Here is a 19,617-nt window from a genome sequence, read left to right on the forward strand (position 1 = left end):
GTAGTATGAGAGGTCCAACAAAAGTTTGTCTTGGGGTGCATCCACACTGTAGAATGAATGCCACTTTAGTTTCCAAGGCTCTGGAAACATGTGAGTTGCAGGGTTTCTTTCAGACTCAGTTTTTTTTTAATTAATAATTTTATTATGTATTGTTGAAAGCTTTCATGGCCCAAATCACTGGGTTGTGAGTTTTCTGGGCTGTATGGCTATATTTCAGAAGCATTCTTTCCAGACCTTTCACCTGCAATTATGGCAGGCATCCTCAGAGGTTGGGAGATCTGTTGGAAACTAGGAAAATGAGGTTAATAAATTTATTACATTTCCATTCCTTTTCATTACAAAAAATACAATTTCTTGGTCAGAGGAGGCCCCAAACCTTGGAAAACAACAACTCCCATGATTCCATAAGCTTTGAGCCATGACTGTTAAAGCAGAGTCAAAAGCAGTATTAACTACACAATATTGATGTACCCTTGGAAACAGGTTAGATTTGCTCCTCTATGGGAAGAAATGTGGCCTAACTCTAGTCCTCCAGGAGTTCTGGACTTCAAATCCCAGAAGCCCTCAGCCACTCTGGCCAATGATCCGGCATTCTGGGAGATGAAGTCCCAAACCCCTGGAAGACCAGAGTTTGAGGCTTTGATGGCCAAGCATGGCTCCTCCAGCTATTTTGGATTTCAACATCCAGAAGCCAAGTCCCAAGTTGAACAGGAGCCAACAGTGTGATGCAGCAGCGAAAAAAGCCAATGGGATTGTTGGGCTGCATCAAAAAGTATAGTGTCTAGATCGAGGGAAGTCATGGTGTCTCTATTCTGGTCAGACCTCACCTGAAATACTGTGACTAATTCTGGGCACCGCAGTTCAAAAGAGATATTGACAAGTTGGAAGGTGTCCAGAGGAAGAGGGTGACTAAAATGATCAAAGGCCTACTAGAGACCATGAATAATCCCTCTGAGGAGCATCTTAAAAAACTGGGCCTGTTGGGCCAGAAGAGAAGGTTGAGAGGAGACATGAGAGCCATGGATAAATATGAGAAAGGCAGTCATAAGGAAGAGGGAGCAGGCTTGTTTTCTGCTGCCCTGGAAACTAGGACTCAATGGAGCAATGAGTTCAAGTAACAGGAAAGGAGATTACACTTGAACATTAGGAAGAACTTTCTGACCATATGAGCTGTTCAACAGTGGAACTCTCTGTCTGGTGGAAGCTCCTTCATTGGAAACTTTTAAACAGAGGCTGGATGGCCATCTGTCGGGGGTGCTCTGATTGTGCTTTTCCTGCATGACAGAAGGGGGTTGGACTAGGTGGCCCATGTGGCCTCTTCCAACTCTATAATTCTATCTGTCTATCTATTTATCCATTTCTTCTGGAGGCCTTCAAGCAGAGGCTGGATGGCCATCTGTTAGGGATACTTTAATTGTGTTTTTCCCGCATGGCAGGGGGTTGGACTAGGTGGCCCATGTAGCCTCCTCCAACTCTATGATTCTATCTATCTCCTCTGGAGGCCTTTAAACAGAGGCTGAATGGCCATCTGTTAGGGATACTTTGTGTTTTTCCTGCATGGCAGGGGGTTGGTCTAGGTGGCCCATGTGGCCTCTTCCAACTCTATGATTCTATCTATCTCTGGAGGCCTTTAGACAGGCTGGATGCCCATCTGTGGGGAGTGCTTTGATTGTGCTTTTCCTGCATGGCAGAAGGGGGTTGGACAGGATGGCCCATGTGGTCTCCTCCAACTCTATATTCTATGATTCTATAAGCCCTCAGCCACTCTGGCCAATGATCTGGCATTCTGGGAAATGAAGCCCCAAACCCCTGGAAGACCAGAGTTTGGGGCAGTGATGGCCAGACATGGCTCTTCAGCTAATTTTGGACTTCAACTCCCAGAAGCCCCAATCATTTTGGCCAGCAGTGAGGAATTCTGGGGACTGAAGTCCAAACCACTTGGCAGGCCCAAGTGAGGGAGGCCGGCCCGAGTGCGCCTGCGCAGAGGCGGCGTTCTAATTGGGGGGAAGTTGAACCCGGGCGGCCACGTGAGCTCCATGTCTTGGAATCCGCTGCGTAACGGTAAGCTCAAGGAGAGTTGGGTCATTCCTTCGTCGGGAAGGCAGGCCGGCGGTGAAGGCAGGAGGAGAGGCCGAGTGGCAACATGCCCAGGGGCAGCCGAAGCGTGGGCTCCCGGCCGGGGGCCAGGTAAGAAGCGGGGAGTGGGCAGCTACACGGTCCAGTTAACCCGGTTTGACACCGCTTTGGCTGCCCTGGCTCCGGGCGACGGGGTCCTGAGGGCTGTAGCTTGGTGAGGCCCGCTCCGCATGGGCCTCGTGGAACTACAACGCCCAGGATCTCAAAGTGGAGCCAACTGCCTTCAGTCCCCATTCAGGAAATCACTCTGCACATGCTCAGGGCCCCAGTGCACCACCTGAAAGGGATCCCACCCCCCCCCCCCTTGAACAGCGAGCTGGGGGTGCCTTGAAGGCCAAGTTAAGACATTTCGATTGAAATGGCAGAAGGATTTTTTAAAGAATTCACACCCCACTTTAAAGTCACATTTGCGTTGCTACTTCATAACTGTCGTTTGGCTATTTCTATGAACCATAATGTAAATATCGGATATGCAGGATGGATTTTCATTCACTGGACCAAATACGGCACAAATACCTGATACGCCCAAATTTGAATACTGGCGGCGTTGGGAGGGGAATTGATTTTGTCATTTGGAAGTTGTAGTTGCTGAGATTGATAGTTCACCTACGATCAAAGAGCAATTCTGAACTCCACCAGTGGTGGAATTGAACCAAACTTGGCACACAGAACTCCCATGAGCAACAGAAAATACAGGAATGGTCTGGTGGGCATTGACCTTGAGTTTGGGAGTTGTAGTTCACCTACATCCAGAGAGCACTGTGGACTCAAACAGTGATGGATCTGGACCAAACTTGGCACACAGACCCAATATGGCCAACTGTGAAGACTGGTGGGATTTGGGGAGGATTGACACACAATTTGGGGAGTTGTAGTTCACCCACATCCTTCTGCATTTTCTAATGGGAACATTAATAATCAATCTTGGCACACAGAACTCCCATGACCATGAAGGGTCTGGTGGACACTGACCTTGAGTTTTGGAGTTGTAGTTCACCTACATCCAGAGAGCACTATGGACTCAAATGATGGATCTGGACCAAACTTGGCACAATTACTCAATATGCCAAAATGTGAACTTTGGTGCAGTTTGGGGGAAATAGACCTTGTCATTTGGGAGTTGCAGTTGCTGGGATTTATAGTTCACCTATACTCAGAGAGCATTCTGAACTCCACCAACAATAGAATTGGACTAAACATCCCACATTGAACCTCCATGACCAACAGAAAATACTGGAAGGGTTTGGTGGACACCGACCTTCAGTTTTGGAGTTGTAGTTCACCTTCATCCAGAGAGCACTGTGGACTCAAAGAATGATGGATCTGGACCAAACTTGGTACACAGACTCAACATGTCCAACTGTGAATACTGGTGGGATTTGGGGAGGATTGAATCACAATTTTGGGAGTTGTAGTTCACCCACATCCTTATGGATTTTCTAATGGGAACATTAATAACCAATCCTGGCACACAGAACTCCCATGACCAACAGAAAATACTGGAAGGATTTGGTGGACACGGACCTTGATTTTGGAGTTGTACTTCACTTACATCCAGAGAGCATTGTGGACTCAAACAATGATGGATCAGGACCAAACTTGGCACGGATGCTCAATATGTCCAAATGTGAACACCAGTGGAGTTTGGGGAAGATAGACCTTGACATTTAAGAGTTGTAGTTGCTGGGATTTATAGTTTACCAAAACGTATTCTGAATCCCACCAACGATAGAGTTGGGCCACATTTCCCACACAGAACCCCCATGACCAACAGAAAATACTGTTTTTTTATAGTCTTTGATGACCCCTCTGACACCCTCTCACTACCCCCCCCCCCTCCAAGTTTAGAAAAGCTGGTATAGAACTATATCGTTCTATTGCATTATAGTTCAGATTGCATTATATGGCAGTGTAGAACCAGCCATAATAATAATAATAATAATAATAATAATAATAATAATAATAATAATGATAGTGGGTTGTAGGTTTTTGATAATGATAATGACAATAATAACAAATTATTACCCAGGGAGAGAAACAAGACTATACAATTTTTGTCATTTCCTAATTGGTTTTGTCATAAAAACACAGGAAAAGTTTATTGTTTATGAAAAATTTATGAAACTGGAAATAACCCATTCAAACCAGGAACAGAACATTTTTCGAACCAGGAACAGAACAAGATACATACAGTTGAAATGCAGGTTAACATTTTGACCCATAAACTACACCTGTTACATAGGTTCTAAAGGAGTTACAAAACTCAAAAGTCTACCCCCTGAGTCCTGGAGCCCGGGGAGGCACGATTATACAAATATACACGATCCTGGGGTATATTTTCTAGGTGCTTTGAGACCAGAAACCATGTGTTGCATATGCTTCTTTCCCTTCAGAACAGCCCTGTTGGGTAAGCTAACCTCAGGGTCCCAAGGTTATTTGTGTGCTCTGCAGCCCCAGGTTTCATCCAGGTGAAGAGCAGTAGTTTGAAGTCATTGTCTTAATAGGCCCTCCAGCTCCTGCAATCTTTCTCAAGATGTTCTGCCTCTGAAAGCAAGTGGTGAAACCTGGGATGACTCTGGATGCCAGCTCAAACTAGCCTGCCTTCGGAAAGAGGCTGGCCGCTCTGAGGCAGCTGTTTTCTGTGTGGGCAGCTGAAGAGATCCTGGGGGTTCTTGAATTACTCATATAACTAATGATGTAGGAACCTGGCGCTGAAATGTCAAACACAAGGGGCACCATTAAGTTCTTAGGTACGGGGAGATGAGGCTTGGTTAATATAATGAGGTTTATTTTTTTTTCTCTTCCCCCTCCTCTCCCTTGAACTGGAAATGCCAAGGATCGAACCCATGAGGTTCTGTGTGCAAAACACAGTGGTTTTTGTTTCCAAGCGACAGCCCCTTCTCAAAAGGAGAGGGGAGGCTCGAGGCTTATGATGCTGATGTCTTTTTATTCTAAGCTTGCTGAGCTGCTCTTCTGATATAGAAGCTTAAATCGGTGGGCAAAACATGGTCTTTTGGAGGTGCACTGTACCGCCCAGTATTCTTCACCATTCAGTCATGCTGGCAAAGCCTTACCAGGCTTGCATAGTGTTGTATAATCCTTAAAACAATACTTCTGGCAAGTATCCAGATGTAGGATCTCAGCCAAAGAGTCTGGGACTCGAACCACTACGTCATCATTTTTGCTTTTTAACAATCTTATTTCTTGTCCTTATTTATTATTTGTGTTCATCCAAATATTTTCCAATCTGAGACCAGAAGATCGACTTAAGATACATTCAGTAAGCTAGTTTAGGTACCTGGTGATGCGCAGATTAGGTCTTTTGTAATGCTGTTTATAAGACATAGTCTTTGGGTTGTTGTAAGTTTTTCAGGCTGTCTGGCCATGTTCTAGAAGCATTCTCTCCTGACATTTTGCCTGCATCTATGGCAGGCATCCTCAGTGGTTGTGAGGTCCGTTGGAAACTAGGAAAATGGTTTATATACCTGTGAGATGTCCAGGGTGGGAGAAAGAACTCTTATTTGTTGGAGGCAGCTGTGAATCAATTGGCCGCCTTGATTAGCATTTAATGGCCTAGCAGTTTCAAAGTGTGACTTCTTACTGCCTGGGAGAATCCTTTGTTGAGAGATAATTAGCTGTCCCTGATTGTTTCTTGTCTGTTTTTGAGTTGTTCTTTATTTACTGTTATGGTTTTAGAGTTTTTTTTAAATACTGGTAGCCAGATTTTGTTCATTTTCATGGTTTCTTACTTTCAAAAACAGGGGAACTCCAGACAGATATATAAACCCAATTTTCCTAGTTTCCAACAGACCTCACAACCTCTTAGGATGCCTGCCATAGATGCAGGTGAAATGTCTGGAGAGAATGCTTCTGGAACATGGCCATAGAACCCCAAAAAACAACAACCCGGTGATTCCTGCCATGAAAGGCTTCGACAATACATTAGACATTAGACATAGTCTTTGTTTGCTTTTGTTTTTATGAATGCTCTCATTTAAAAATGCATAATGATGTGGGTGAACTGCAACTCCCAACATTGTGGGTCAAATTCTCCCCAAACACTGCCATGTTGGGTCTGTGGTCCAAGTTTGGTTGAGATCCGTTGTTGCCAGGTAGTCGCAGGACTCTCTGGTGGGGGGGGGGGTGTGTGTCTGTGTGCCAGGTTTGGTGTAGAATTAGATCCATTGTTTGTGGGAATCACAGGGCTCTCTGAAAGTGGAGGGCCAGTTTAGAAAATACGAGATACATTAGAGTCTCACTTATCCAACCTTTACTCATCCAACATTCTGTATTATCCAACGCAGTCTGCTTCCCACCCGAATCCATAGCTGTTTTAATACATTGTGAAGTTTTGGTGCAAAATTCGTAGAGACAGTACTAATTACTATGCAACGTTACCACGTATTGAACTGCTTTTTCTGTCGATTTGTTGTCAAACATGATGTTTTGGTGCTTAATTTGTGAAATCATAATGTAATTTGACATTTAATAGGCTTTTCCTAAGGTAAAGGTTTTCCCCTGACATTAAGTCCAGTCGTGTCCAACTCTGGGGGTTGGAGCTCAGCTCCATGTCTAAGCCGAAGAGCTAGTGTTGTCCATAGACACCTCCAAGGTCATGTGACCAGCATGACTGCATGGAGTGCTGTTACCTTCCCACTGGAGCAGTACCTATTGATCTACTCACATTTGCATGTTTTCGAACTGCAAGGTTGGCAGAAGCTGGGGCTAACAGCAGGAGCTTACCCACTCCCCAGATTTGAACTGGCGATCTTTTGGTCAGCAAGTTTAGCAGCTCAGCGGTTTAACCCACTGTGCCACTGGGGGCTCCATGGCTTTTCCAGAATCCCTCTTATTATCCAACATTTTCACTTATCCAACGTTCTGCCTGTCCTTTTATGTTGGATAAACAAGACTCTACTATAGATATTTTCTTTCTGTCTCTCTCTCTCTTTATCATGTGTTTCCTCATTGTGAAAAATCGTAAGCTTCTGATTGTTAAAAATAAGATGTCTCTCTCTCTCCCCCTTCCCCACTTTTTATCCCATCCTTTTGTTCTGGTCTGCTAAGTGGGCTGTTGCATGTAGCCTCCCCAAACGATCACTTAATTCACAGCATTTTTCTTATTTTTGGTTAATCAGATTCAAGCCGTGCAATCCACTTAACAAGAGTTCACGGACCCGTACCTAAAATAAGTCTGCTCTGGTAGCAACAGCGATATTTTCTCTCATCCTTCCTTGCCTTTCCTTTCTCTTCTGAAGATTCCCATGAAACATTTCAAATCCATATCTGCACAGTCTAGGGAAACCACCTGCACTAATTCATCTATACACATAATAAAAATGAATACACACACACACACACACACACACACTAGCTGTACCTGCCACGCGTTGCTATGGCCAACCTTCCCTCCCTCTTTCTCCTTTCTCTCTCTCCTTCCTTCCCCTTTTTTCTTTCCTTCTTCCTTCGTTATCTTCCCTTTCCCCCTTTTATCTTTCCCTTCCCCTTTCTCCCCTTTCTTCCTTCTCTACCTATTCTTGGATTGTAACTCCCAGCAGTCCTCCTCATCCAATCTATCTACCTACCTGTCTATCTCTATCTAATCTATCTGGAGGATTGCTGGGAGTTGCAGTCCAGGAATAGGAAATTGGAAATATACAGGGATTGGGATGCTCTCAAAGAAATGCTAAAACTTGCATCTTGGAAGCAGTGCATTTGGATCATCCTCCTTTCCTAAAGGGTCTGGTCTAGGGATGATGGGAGCTGTAGTCCGGAAGAAAATGTGGATATGCTATTGTGTGTTTTTTCCCCTGGGGGAGTCATTTTTGTGCATGTGCTGTAGCATCTTTTTGCTTTTTTTGGCTTTTTAACTCAGTGTTTTTATGAGTGGTGGTCATTAATTGGCCTGGTAGGTGTATTGTGTCCAAATTTGGTGTCAATTCGTCCAATGGTTTTTGAGTTATGTTAATCCCACAAACTAACATTACATTTTTATTTTTATAGATGTGTGTATATGTCTGGGGTGTCTACATACCCAGATAGGCTCCAGCCTCCACAAACAGCTATAGCTCCTACTACTCAGGAGACACCAAAGGCCCTCCCTCCAATGACATTGCAGGTTATAGTGAGCGCCATGAACATGTCCTAGAGACCTGCCAATGTCCTTCACAAACACCATACTGCCCACTACCCAAGTGAAGGCTTTCATACGGGGACAATTTCCTTGTAGATTTCATGTGTTTCCTACACCACAGGCATCCCAGTGTTTCTTACTCTCTCCATTGGTGTGGAATACTCATGACCCCACCCACTGCCTCTCCCCTTAACCCTTTCCTATTCTTTTCTATGGCACACAGCAAATAAAGGAATTGATCAGCAACTGAAAATACCAGAGAGGTTTGGGGAGAATTCACCATGATTTATAGGAGTTGTGGGTCCTGGGATGTATAGTTCACCTCCAATCTAAGAGCACTCTGAAGTCTACCAATGATGGACCTGGAACTAACTTGGCACACAGAACCCCCATGAACAATGAAAAATACTGGAGGTCTTTGGATGGATTTATAGGAGTTGTAGTTCACCTACATCCAGAGCGCACTATGAACCCAAACAATGATGGATCTGCACAAAACTTGGCATGCATACCCAATATGCCCACATTTTAATACTGCTGACATTTGAGGGGAATTAGCCTGGGCATTTTGGATTTTTAGGTACTGGGATTTATAGTTCGCCTCCAATCGATGAGCACTCTGAACTCCACCAAAGATGGAATTGGACCGAACTTGGCACACAGATCCCCCTTGACCAGCAAAAAATACTGGAGGTCTTTGGGGGGAAATTCACCTTGATTTGGGGGAGTTGTAGTTCACCTGGATCCAGAGAGCACTGTGAACCCAAACCCCGATGGAACTGGATCAAACCTGGCACACATATCTGTTATGCCATAATTTGATTACTGGAAGGGTTTGGAGAGAACTGACCTTCCTTTCTGGGAGTTGTAGTTCACCCACAACCATAGAAACTGTGACCTCCACCAATGATGGACTTGGACCAAACTTGGCATACAGAACCCCCATGACTAACTCTCCTTACCGGAGGGGTTTGAGGGGACTGACTCACCATAGCGGGAGTTGTAGTTTACCCTACAGCCAGAGAGCACACTCAACCCCAATTATGCATCCAGAGCAAACTTACCCAGCATAACAACCTTGAAGTATTGATGGAGTTTCACGAGGTTAACCTGGCATGATGGGAGTTGTAGTTCACCCACAACCTTATGTATTTTGTACAATTAAAAATTGACTTTTTCAAATAACACTGGCAACACTGGATACCCAAGCTAGTAGAAAATATTAAACACTAAGGAAAATACTATTTTTTTTCAACTTGGGTCTTAGGGATGTTGAAGTGGTTAAAATTCATCAAACAATTATATTCATATATGAAATTGTGAGATGTCTTCCATGTTCTGGAAAAAAGTCTTCCAGGAAACAAGTAATATTATTAATTGGGTTCAATCAGTTCCTGGGCTAAACTTTTTTTTCTCTCTAAGCCAAATGTTAATTTATAACAGAAAGATCTTATTGCTTTTTTATTCTTAGAAAGTTCCAATTAATAGCATGTAATTGGAAAAACTGAAGATTTGTAGAGAGTAACCTTTTGGATGAGAACATTCCTCTTCTCTTGAAGAGTCTTACCTCTCATCCCAATGGCTGCAATACAACCGTATCTGGAGGACTGCACTTTTCTCACCTCAGGTGCAAGGATTTGATTCATCTCAAGAAATATGTACGAATACTTCCATTCACAAAAAGTGAGCCTGCCTTGCCGTTAATTTGAGAGAACTGTTGGGCAAAATCCAACTCAAAGTGGCTTCCGGTAAATAAATGGAATTTCATTCTGTCGATCTGCGTAGCCCAATCCAGCCACTTGGGTTTTAAAAGCATAATCCAGTATTAAAATGAATGGCTAAGGAGCAGAAATTATACGAATCAGAGAAGTGTAGTGTTTGGGGATTCAATGCTTGGAGGCTGAGATACAATGTTAAGGCAGCATGGCATAAACCTTCACATATAAGGCTAGGCTTTGTCCAAGATTGTGCATTTGCAAAGAGAAAGAGAAACAGAAACTTTCAAGGGGGAATGATACCAGAGCCAGGATGACTATGGTCAGAATCCTAGCATCCTAGAGCCATCCAGTCCAACCCCCTGCCAGATGGGAACACACAAGCAAAGCCTTCCAGAGAGCTGGTCATCTAGTCTTTATTTACAACCTTCCAGACAAGGAGACACCACTGTGCTCTAGGGCAGTGCTTCTCAATCTGGGGGTCAGGACCCCTGGGGGGTCATGAGGGGGGTTCAGAGGGGTTGCCAAAGACCACCAGAAAACACAGAAATCCCTTTGGTAGAGAAGGCTCAAGTTCTCTCTGGGTGTCGTTCTCTTCCTTTTTGGAAACGGACTGAGAATCCTTCCACCAGAAGCCCTTCTGCTGTGATTGGCTGGCCTCTCAGCTGGTCTCTCAGCCAAGGGGAGAGCTATTTCTGAGACTCCAAGTGGGGAGGAGAGAGGAGATGTGCTCTTCCCTAAATCATTGTCAATTCTTCCCAAATCCCTCCAGTATTTTCTGTTGGTCAAGGGGATTTTCTGTAGGACGTTTGGCCCAATTCTATAATTGGTGGGATTCAGAATGCTCTTTGATTGTAGGTAAACTATAAATCCCAGCAACTACAACTCCCAAATGTCAAGGTCTATTTTCCCCAAACTCCACCAGTGTTCACATTTGGGCATATTGCGTATTTGTGCCAAGTTTGGTCCGGGTCCATCATTATTTGAGTCCACAATGCTCTCTGAATGTAGGTGAACTAGAACTCCAAAACTCAAGGTCAGTGCCCATCAAACCCTTCCAGTATTTTCTTGTGGTCATGGGAGTTCTGTGTGCCAAGTTTGGATCAATTCCATCATTGGTGGAGTTCAGGAAGCTCTTTGATTGTAGGTGAAGTATAAATCCCAACAACTACAACTCCTACATGTCAAGGTCTATTTTCCCCAAACTCCACCAGTGTTCACATTTGGGCATATTGCGTATTCATGCCAAGTTTGGTCTGGGTCCATCATTGTTTGAGTCCACAGTGCGCTCTAGTTGTAGGTGAACTACAACTCCAAAACTCAAAGTTGCCAAGTTTGGTTCAATTCCATCATTAGTGGAGTTCAGGAAGCTCTTTGTAGGTGAACTATCAATCCCAGCAACTACATCTCCCAAATGACAAAACCAATCCCCCACCCCCCAACCCCACCAGTATTCAAATTTGGTCATATCGGGTGTTTGTGCCAAATTGGGTCCAGTGAATGAAAATACATCCTGCATATTGGATATTTACAATACGATTCATGCCAGTAATGAAATTGCAGTTATGGAGTAACAAAGAAAATGATTTTATGGTTGGGGATCACCACATGAGAGGTTGCGGCATTAGGAATATGTTACCTCTCTAGGGCAACATATTTTGGAATCTTTTTCCTTGCCATTTCAACCCAGTACTCTATGGTGTCCTGGTCTGAAGAGTAGCAGAAAACAAGCCTACCCCCTCCTCAGTGCGACATCCTTTCAGATATTGAAAATGACTCTGATGTCCCTATCTCTCTGTTTTCTCTTCACCAAGCTAAACATCTCCAGCTCCTGCTGTTTCTCATAGGCTTCCAGACCTTTGACCATGTTGATTGCCCTTCCCGCTTGCGAAAAGCCTTCCTGAATTGACTTGTGAAAAAGATCTGGAAAGAGCAGGTGTTCCCCCACTCCTTTCAGGTTGGAAGTGGTGAACCCTTTTGTCCCAATGCCTTTTGGAGCTGCCTCGCTCTCACTGCTCTTTTCTCTCTTGCTCCACAGCCCAGCTCCATCTCATGCCCACCCTCCAGCTCATCCTCCCCCTTCTGCTGTGGCTGCCCCGGCTCAACCTCAGCAGCCAGGCTTGATGGCCCAGATGGCGACCACTGCGGCCGGAGTGGCGGTGGGCTCCGCCGTGGGCCATGTGGTGGGCGGCGCTCTCACCGGGGCATTTAGTGGTGGCTCGGAGCCCCCCAAGGCAGCAAGCAGCCCTGCTCCGGTAATGCCGTCATTGCTCAGCTCTGTCTCTGTGTGTCAGGAGTAGGAGGACAACTTGCTAGTCTTGGGAGTAAATGCCACATCCTCGTTAATTTGCTATTCATATTGATTATTCATCTGTATTTTGTGAACCACCATACAAAAGGGGATAGATCTCTCCCTCTGGGATCTTAGATTCTGACATTCTTCCAGGAGGAAAAACAATAACTTAACATTAGCTTTATCTTCTTTGTTATGTAATGGGTTTTAATTCCATAGATTAATCACATTTTTGTAATAACTCCTTGTACGTCCTATTTTTTTGTACACTATTTGCTTTAATTTTGCTAATCTTCGTGAGGTTTGGGGGGAAAGGCAGAATATTTCAATAATAACTATCATTATATTTATATTAATGTCCTTTAAGGTCTTAAGCTACTTCAAAGAGGGGGAAATTGTAGTTGCTGTTGGACTACTGACAGCTTTGGCCAGCAAAACAAATGAGGAATGGTGGACTTGTAGTCCAGCAGCTCTGGGAGCCCGTAGTGACACAGTGGGTTAAACCCTTGTGCTGACAGGACTGAAGACTGACAGGTCAGAGGTTCAAATCCATGGAGAGAGCGTGGATGAGCTCTCTCTTTCAGCTCCAGCTCCCCATGTGGGGACATGAAAGAAGGATGATAAAACAAGGATGATAAAATATTAAAACATCCAGGCATCCCCTGGGCAACATCCTTGCAGACGGCCAATTCTCTCACACCAGAAGTTTGTAGTTTCTCAAGGAGCTCCTGACATGGGAAAAAAATCTGCAGAAAAATGCTCTTTGCATGTAGTGTGAGCTTGATTTCAATCTCTCCAAGTCCAGCAAGGAGACAGTCAAAGTACATAAACTCTTAGTCTTCTAATCAAGTTTAAAAAAAAAAAAAAGGGGGTAAAGCAGTCAGGAAAATCTATAATAACAGAATTACGTATAGCACATAGCTGTTTTTTTTTAAAATAGAAGCAAGGAGTTTGGCTTTGTTTTGGCTGCAGCAGGGTCCGACAGTGAACTCTGCTTAGAGGGTCAGCTAAAAGTAGAAGTGGATGAGACGCCGTTCAGCGATGGCTTTACTCAAAAGATTAGCTCAGAAGGGTCGGGGTTGCTTCAACAGGCTGGGATCCCAGTCGGAAGGCATTTCCACCCCACACCAAACAAGAAATGAGTGGCACTGTTTTGCCAAAGAGGTTCCTTGGTGGGTTTTGAGGGGAATTGGCCTGGATATTTTGGAGTTTTAGGTACTGGGATTTATAGTTCACCTGCAATTAAGGAATACTCTGAACTCCACCAAAGATGGAATTGGACCAAACTTGGCACACAAAGCCCCCTTGACTGGCAAAAAATATTGGAGGTCTTTGGGGGAAATTCACCTTGATATGGGGGAGTTGTAGTTCACCTACATCCAGAGAGCACTGTGAACCCAAACCCCGATGGAACTGGACCGCATTTGGCACACATACCTAATATGCCGAAATTTGATTACTGGAAGGGTTTGGGGGGAAGTGACCTTCCTTTCTGGGAGTTGTAGTTCACCCACAACCATAGAAACTGTAACCTCCACCGATGATGGATCTGGACCAAACTTGGCATACAGAACTCCCATGAATAACTCTCCCTACCGGAGGGGTTTGGGGGGACTGACTCACCATAGCAGGAGTTGTAGTTTACCCTACAGCCAGAGAGCACACTCAACCCCAGTGATACATCCAGAGCAAACTTGCCCAACATAACAAACTTGAAGTATTGATGGAGTTTCACAAGGTTAACCTGGCATGATGGGAGTTGTAGTTCACCCACAACCTTATGCATTTTGTACAATTAAAAGTTGACTTCTTCAAATAACACTGCCAAACTTGGACCAAGTTTGACACACAGAACCCCCCTACTGGAGGGGTTTGAGGGGACTGACTCAGCATAGTGGGAGTTGTAGTTTACCCTACAGCCAGATAGCATATTGAACCCCACCGATGATGCATCCAGAGCAAACTTGCCCAACATGACAAACTTTTAAGTACTGGTGGAGTTTTTTGGGGGTTAACTTAGCATGATGTGCTCCCTGGCCAAACAGAAGTTGACCGATGGCTTACATAACCATCTTGCCAGCTCTGGCTCTGTGTTGCATTGGGTTTTGCAATGCATTTTGTATTTACATGTCACCTTTCCCCCAGAATTGGGACTCAAAGCAACTTACACAAATAAAATGAAACAGAAATGAAAGCTTATAGGCTGTCATCTTGTTTGTGATTTCCATGTGCTAAAGGTCATCTTTGGAAAGGAGCACAGAGGGATGTTCCCTTGCCCTTGTGCTCTCTCTAGCAAGCCCTGTGATAGTGAGGGAGAGGGCATTCAGACCAGGGAGATCTGGCTGCTCTGGGCTCCAGGGGCAAGGGAAAGGCATTTTGGAGCATACCATCCTTTCCTCCCCGCTCAACAGAAGTGAGACCAGCTCCTTCTCTATGGTGTGACTCCCCTCCCTTCTTTTTCTTCCTCACTGGCAAGCTGCGGCAGGAGAGATCTTTCCCAGAGCTTAGCATCTGCCAGGCGATGGGAGGAAACACAATGGAGAGAGTGGAGCTGCATAGTTACCTTGTTTGTAAAGCTCAGCTGAAGTGCCCTTAGAATGAAAAACCATTTAAAAACAAAAGGTGCCAACACAAATCTTTTCCTGACTCTTTTAAGGTTGATGGAACAAGGAGAAAAGAAGCGAAGGAAAGACACTCTCGAGTGTTACGTGTATACCACATCCTGGTCTGGATCAGCTTCCCCCAGCCCTTCAGATGTGTTGGACCACACCTCCCACTATCCTGGCCACTGGTTGGCATAATGGGAGCTGTAATCCATTACAGTTGGAGAGGATGGGCTACATGAATGCGGAGTCTGTTCTGACCCCAAACCCCGCTCCTTGCATTTCAATAATTTTTGCGCATTCTGCCTGACATCACTTGAGCTGGAGTCTTCTTTTCTATAGGAAGCCAGGCCACAGCCAGCCTACCAGCAAGCCCAATACGGGCCCTGCCACTATGAGATGAAGCAATTCCTTGAGTGTGCTACCAACCAGACTGACTTGACTTTGTGTGAAGGCTTTAATGAGGCCCTGAAGCAGTGCAAGTTTAACAACGGTGAGTATTTAGGATGCGGAAAGGCTTTGTGGTTGCAGAGAGAACTCTTGTTTTATTGAGCTGTTCAGCAGTGGAACTCTCTGCCCCGAAATGTGGTGGAGGCTCCTTTTGGAAGCCTTTAAACAGAGGCTGGATGGCCATCTGTCGGGGGTGTTTTGAATGCAATTTTCCTGTTTCTTGGCAGGGTTGGACTGGATGGCCCATGAGGTCTCTTCCAACTCTATGATTCTATGACATCCCTGATGGTAATTTCCCAGTGCCACCCCCTCCCAAAAGAGATTAGATTAGTCCCTACCCTTCAATCCTTCTGTTCCAACCTGAAAACATGGATGTTCAAACAGGCTTTTGACTTTGAGTAGGCTGAATGAACCCATATGACACTGACACTTGGACTTGTGAATTGACAGCAGTTAGTTTTATCAACTGTTGTTTTAAAATTGCATTGCTTTGATTTTAATGTGTGTTGGTGGGGGGGTTGTTGTTATAATTTTATGTGACCTGTTTTATATTTTTGTACTGTTTATAACCGGTTGTATGTTATGTGTGCACCCTGGAGTGCTTTGTAAGCTGCCCGAGTCCCTTCGGGGAGATGGTGGTGGGATATAAACAAAGATTATTATTATTATTATTATTATTATTATTAGTATTAGTATTATTATTATAATATTATTATTATAGCTATATGATATGGCCTAGCACCCCTCCTTCCTTTATTGCCCTGGTTCCCAACGTGAACTAATTCGAAATTGAGTTGTTAACAGTGATATTTATTTATTTTTTTTGCATTTTTTATGGTTCTGGGGGCCTCCTATACAGTATATCAATATATACATATATATTGTGACATAAAAGGTAAAGGTTTTCCCTGACATTAAGTCTAGTTGTATCCGACTCTGGGGGGGGGGGGGGGGGGTGCTCATCTCCATTTCTAAACCGGAGAGCCGGTGTTGTCCATAGACACCTCCTAGGTCATGTGTCCAGCATGACTGCATGGAGCGCCGTTACCTTCCCACAGAAGCGATACCTGTTGATCTACTATTGATCTGCATGTTTTTGAAGTGCTAGGTTGGCACAAGCTGGGGCTAACAGGGGAGCTCACCCTGCTCCCCGGATTTGAACCACCAATCTTTTGGTCAGTGAGTTCAGCAGCTCAGCGGCTTAACCCGCTGCACCACCCATATTGTGACATACGCATCTGAAAAATTAGAATCAGAATGTACAATGGAGAGGGGGAATGCTCACTCATAGAGAGGAAGGAGTAGAGAGGGAACTAGAGAGTGATGGAGGCCACTCTCATCCCAAACAACCCAACTGCTCTCAGTGTCCTTTTCGCATTACAAACTATACAGCAGGCATGGGCAAACTTGGGCCCTCCAGGTGTTTTGGACTTCAACTCCCACAATTCCTAACAGCCGGTAGGCTGTTAGGAATTGTGGGAGTTGGAGTCCAAAACACCTGGAGGGCCCAAGTTTGCCCATGCTTGCTATACAGCCACGGAGCACAAGGCTCTCACTAACTTTAGTCTACTTACCTTGAGATGAGCTAAAATTGTATTATGACTGTGTTGGGTATCTTTATTTTATGGTATAGTCATTGAAATGGTCACAATATTACAAAAAAGCTTCCATTAATTAAAATTCTTCTATATCGATACATTTCAGCTCTCTATTATATGTTTTCAATCCTCACTTGCTATTTTATTTTCATATCACTTCATTATTTTTTTAACCCTTTCATAGTGTTTGCTTCCTCGGTCCCTGCACTGCCCTTTTGTTATTTTATTATTCTCTTTCATGAGTGTGAGGCCCTTTGGAAGCTTGTTTAGGCCAAGTTCGTGGCCTTTTAGGATTAAGTTGAAATTGGAACTGTATTAATAGAGAGCCAGATGAAGCTGATACATCACAGGTCAGAGTGTGGTCTCACTTCGCTCAGCACTCTAAATTGAAGCCCAAGCCAAGTCCAGGTTTCTGGAAGGCAACATCCAACCAATGGCCAGCACCTCCCTAGTTTTGAAAGCCTTGTGATTGTTGTGTCATTTCTGACCTACAGTGAAACTGAACCAAACCCTGAGATGAGATTTAGTTGGAGAATACACAATGCTAGTCAGTCAAAAAGCCTGTGTTGGATGGGGTTACACTCCCTCTGAAGACACAGGTTCGCAGCTTGGGAGTGATCCTGGATCCATTGCTGAGCCTGGAACCCCAGGTTTCGGCGGTGGCCAGGGGAGCTTTCACACAGTTAAACCTTGTGCACCAGCTGCGCCCGTACCTTGGGAAGTCTGATCTAGCTATGGTGGGCCACACTCTTGTTACATCCCGAATAGATTACTGCAACGCACTATATGTGGGGCTGCCTTTGAAGACTGTTCAGAAACTACAACTAGTCCAACGGGCTGCAGCCAGCTTCCTAACTGGAGCAACGTACAGGGAGCACACCACCCCCTTGTTGTGTCAGCTCCATTGGCTGCCTTTCCACTTCTGAACTCAATTCAAAGTTCTGTTTTGACCTATAAAGCCTACGGTTCTGGCCCAACTTACTTGTCCAAATGCATCTCCCTCTATGTCCCGCCTCACAGTTTAAGATCATCCCATGAGGCCCTGTTCTCACTCCCGCCAGTGTCGCAAATACGGCTGGTGGGGACGAGAGACAGGGCCTTCTTGGCTGTGGCCCCCCACCTATGGAACTCGCTTCCCACCGATATAAGATCGGCTTCATCCCTCCTATCTTTTAGGAAGAAATTGAAATAGTGGTTCTGGGGCCAGGCTTTTGGACAGCAGGCATAAATAGCACTTTGGATGTGGAATTTGACTGGATTGATAATATGGCTGTTAATAGTTCTTATTGTTTTTAATGAATGTTCTATTTATTGTTTTAACTGTTATTATATTGCTCTGTTATATGTAGCGGCATTTGAATCAAACTCACCCCCCCCCCCCCGAATCAAACTCAGCACCCCCCGAATCAAAATCCTGTGTCCAGGGAAAAAGGTTGTTGTCTGCAACACTGATTTTGTGCAAAAATCACATGTTGTTTTGTGTGTGTATCCATGTGTGCCAGATACAACATTTTCTACACTGAAAAGAATACCATTTCTCAGGGATATTATTTTCTATGCAGAAAAGGCTGTTATGCATGCAAATTGGCTCCGTTGTGAACATGGTCACTTCCCCATTTCATTTTCCTAAGTGGGAGGAGCATAGTAGAGTTTGCACGGTGTTGTGAAAACAAATGATTTGAATGTGAAGGTCATCAATGAATATAAAAAGGGACCACTGTTGAATGGGTGAGATCTGAAGCAGAACCCATTTTCCTTTCTACGTAAATCTCTTAAGGTTTACCCATGATGGTGTGGATCTCACTCCTGGTAGCCCTCCTCAATTATTGCCTAGGTATGACCAAGAGAGGAATCTGCTGCCTTTAACTGTTTTAACTGTTATTATATTGCTCTGTTATATGTAGTGGCATTGAATTGCTGCCAGATGTAAGCCGTCCTGAGTCCCCCTTCGGCGGTTGAGAAGGAATGGGGTAGAAATACCGGGAATAAATAAATAAATAAATAAATAAATAATTCTGCTATGGAGCCTTGTGCTGAGAACGGGCCTGTCTTTCCTTCTCTGCAGGCGTTGCTTCCCTCTTGTGAAGAACTTTTAGCACCAATGCACCCAAATCCAAAGGATGTGGAAAGGAGCCATAAACTGGAAGGGACTGGAAGGGCAAGCGACCAATGAACAAGAAGGGATCCGACCAGCTTGATCAAATCTCTTTAGTGTTATTCTCAGCTGTAGGTAGTAAGTGAGGAGAACTCAGGGTGAAATCCCTAATCGCAGGGATTTTAGGATCCAGTTGTTACTTGACTTCTTACAGAGAGTTATGAAATAAAAAGGAGATGGTTTATTTAAATCTAGAACTTGCTTGTATGTTTCCGTTAATTAAATATGAATCTGTGCATCAGAGCTTGGGGAAGTTCCTTTTTTTGATTACGATTATGGGACACCTCCCCACCCCCCTGGACCATTGTGCCTACTTCTCTCCTTGGTAGCCCTATAGCAGTGTTTCTCAACCTGGGGGTTGGTCGCGAGGGAGTGTCAGAGGGATCGCTGAAGACCATTGGAAAACACAGTATTTTCTGTTACTCATGGGAATTCTGTGTGCCAAGTTTGGTTCAGTTCTATCGTTGGTGAGGTTCAGAATGCTCTTTGATTGTAGATGAGCTATAAATCCTAGCAACTACAACTCCCAAATGT

At 44.5% G+C, this 19,617-nt stretch overlaps 1 protein-coding gene across 1 annotated transcript; it reads left to right on the top strand.

Moving 5' to 3' along the window:
• Positions 1-2,067: 2,067 nt before the first annotated feature.
• Positions 2,068-19,326, top strand: CHCHD10 (coiled-coil-helix-coiled-coil-helix domain containing 10). The gene is made up of 4 exons (XM_060785460.2): positions 2,068-2,187; positions 12,023-12,239; positions 15,223-15,373; positions 18,994-19,326. Exons 1-4 carry the CDS (start codon positions 2,144-2,146, stop codon positions 19,011-19,013), a joined length of 432 nt encoding a protein of 143 aa, XP_060641443.2. The 5' UTR covers positions 2,068-2,143; the 3' UTR covers positions 19,014-19,326.
• The last annotated feature ends 291 nt before the right edge of the window (positions 19,327-19,617 follow it).

The sequence above is a fragment of the Anolis sagrei genome, chromosome X (assembly GCF_037176765.1).
Source record: "Anolis sagrei isolate rAnoSag1 chromosome X, rAnoSag1.mat, whole genome shotgun sequence".
In the NCBI taxonomy this organism is placed as follows: Eukaryota; Metazoa; Chordata; class Lepidosauria; order Squamata; family Dactyloidae; genus Anolis; species Anolis sagrei.

What these genes read in the sequence shown, in the direction of transcription:
- CHCHD10 (XM_060785460.2), top strand. Translation starts at nt 2,144, where the DNA reads ATGCCCAGGGGCAGCCGAAGCGTGGGCTCCCGGCCGGGGGCCAG. An exon ending in GGCTCCCGGCCGGGGGCCAG is followed by an intron (nt 2,188 to 12,022) that starts GTAAGAAGCGGG and finishes CTTGCTCCACAG; the next exon opens with CCCAGCTCCATCTCATGCCC. An exon ending in GCAGTGCAAGTTTAACAACG is followed by an intron (nt 15,374 to 18,993) that starts GTGAGTATTTAG and finishes CCTTCTCTGCAG; the next exon opens with GCGTTGCTTCCCTCTTGTGA.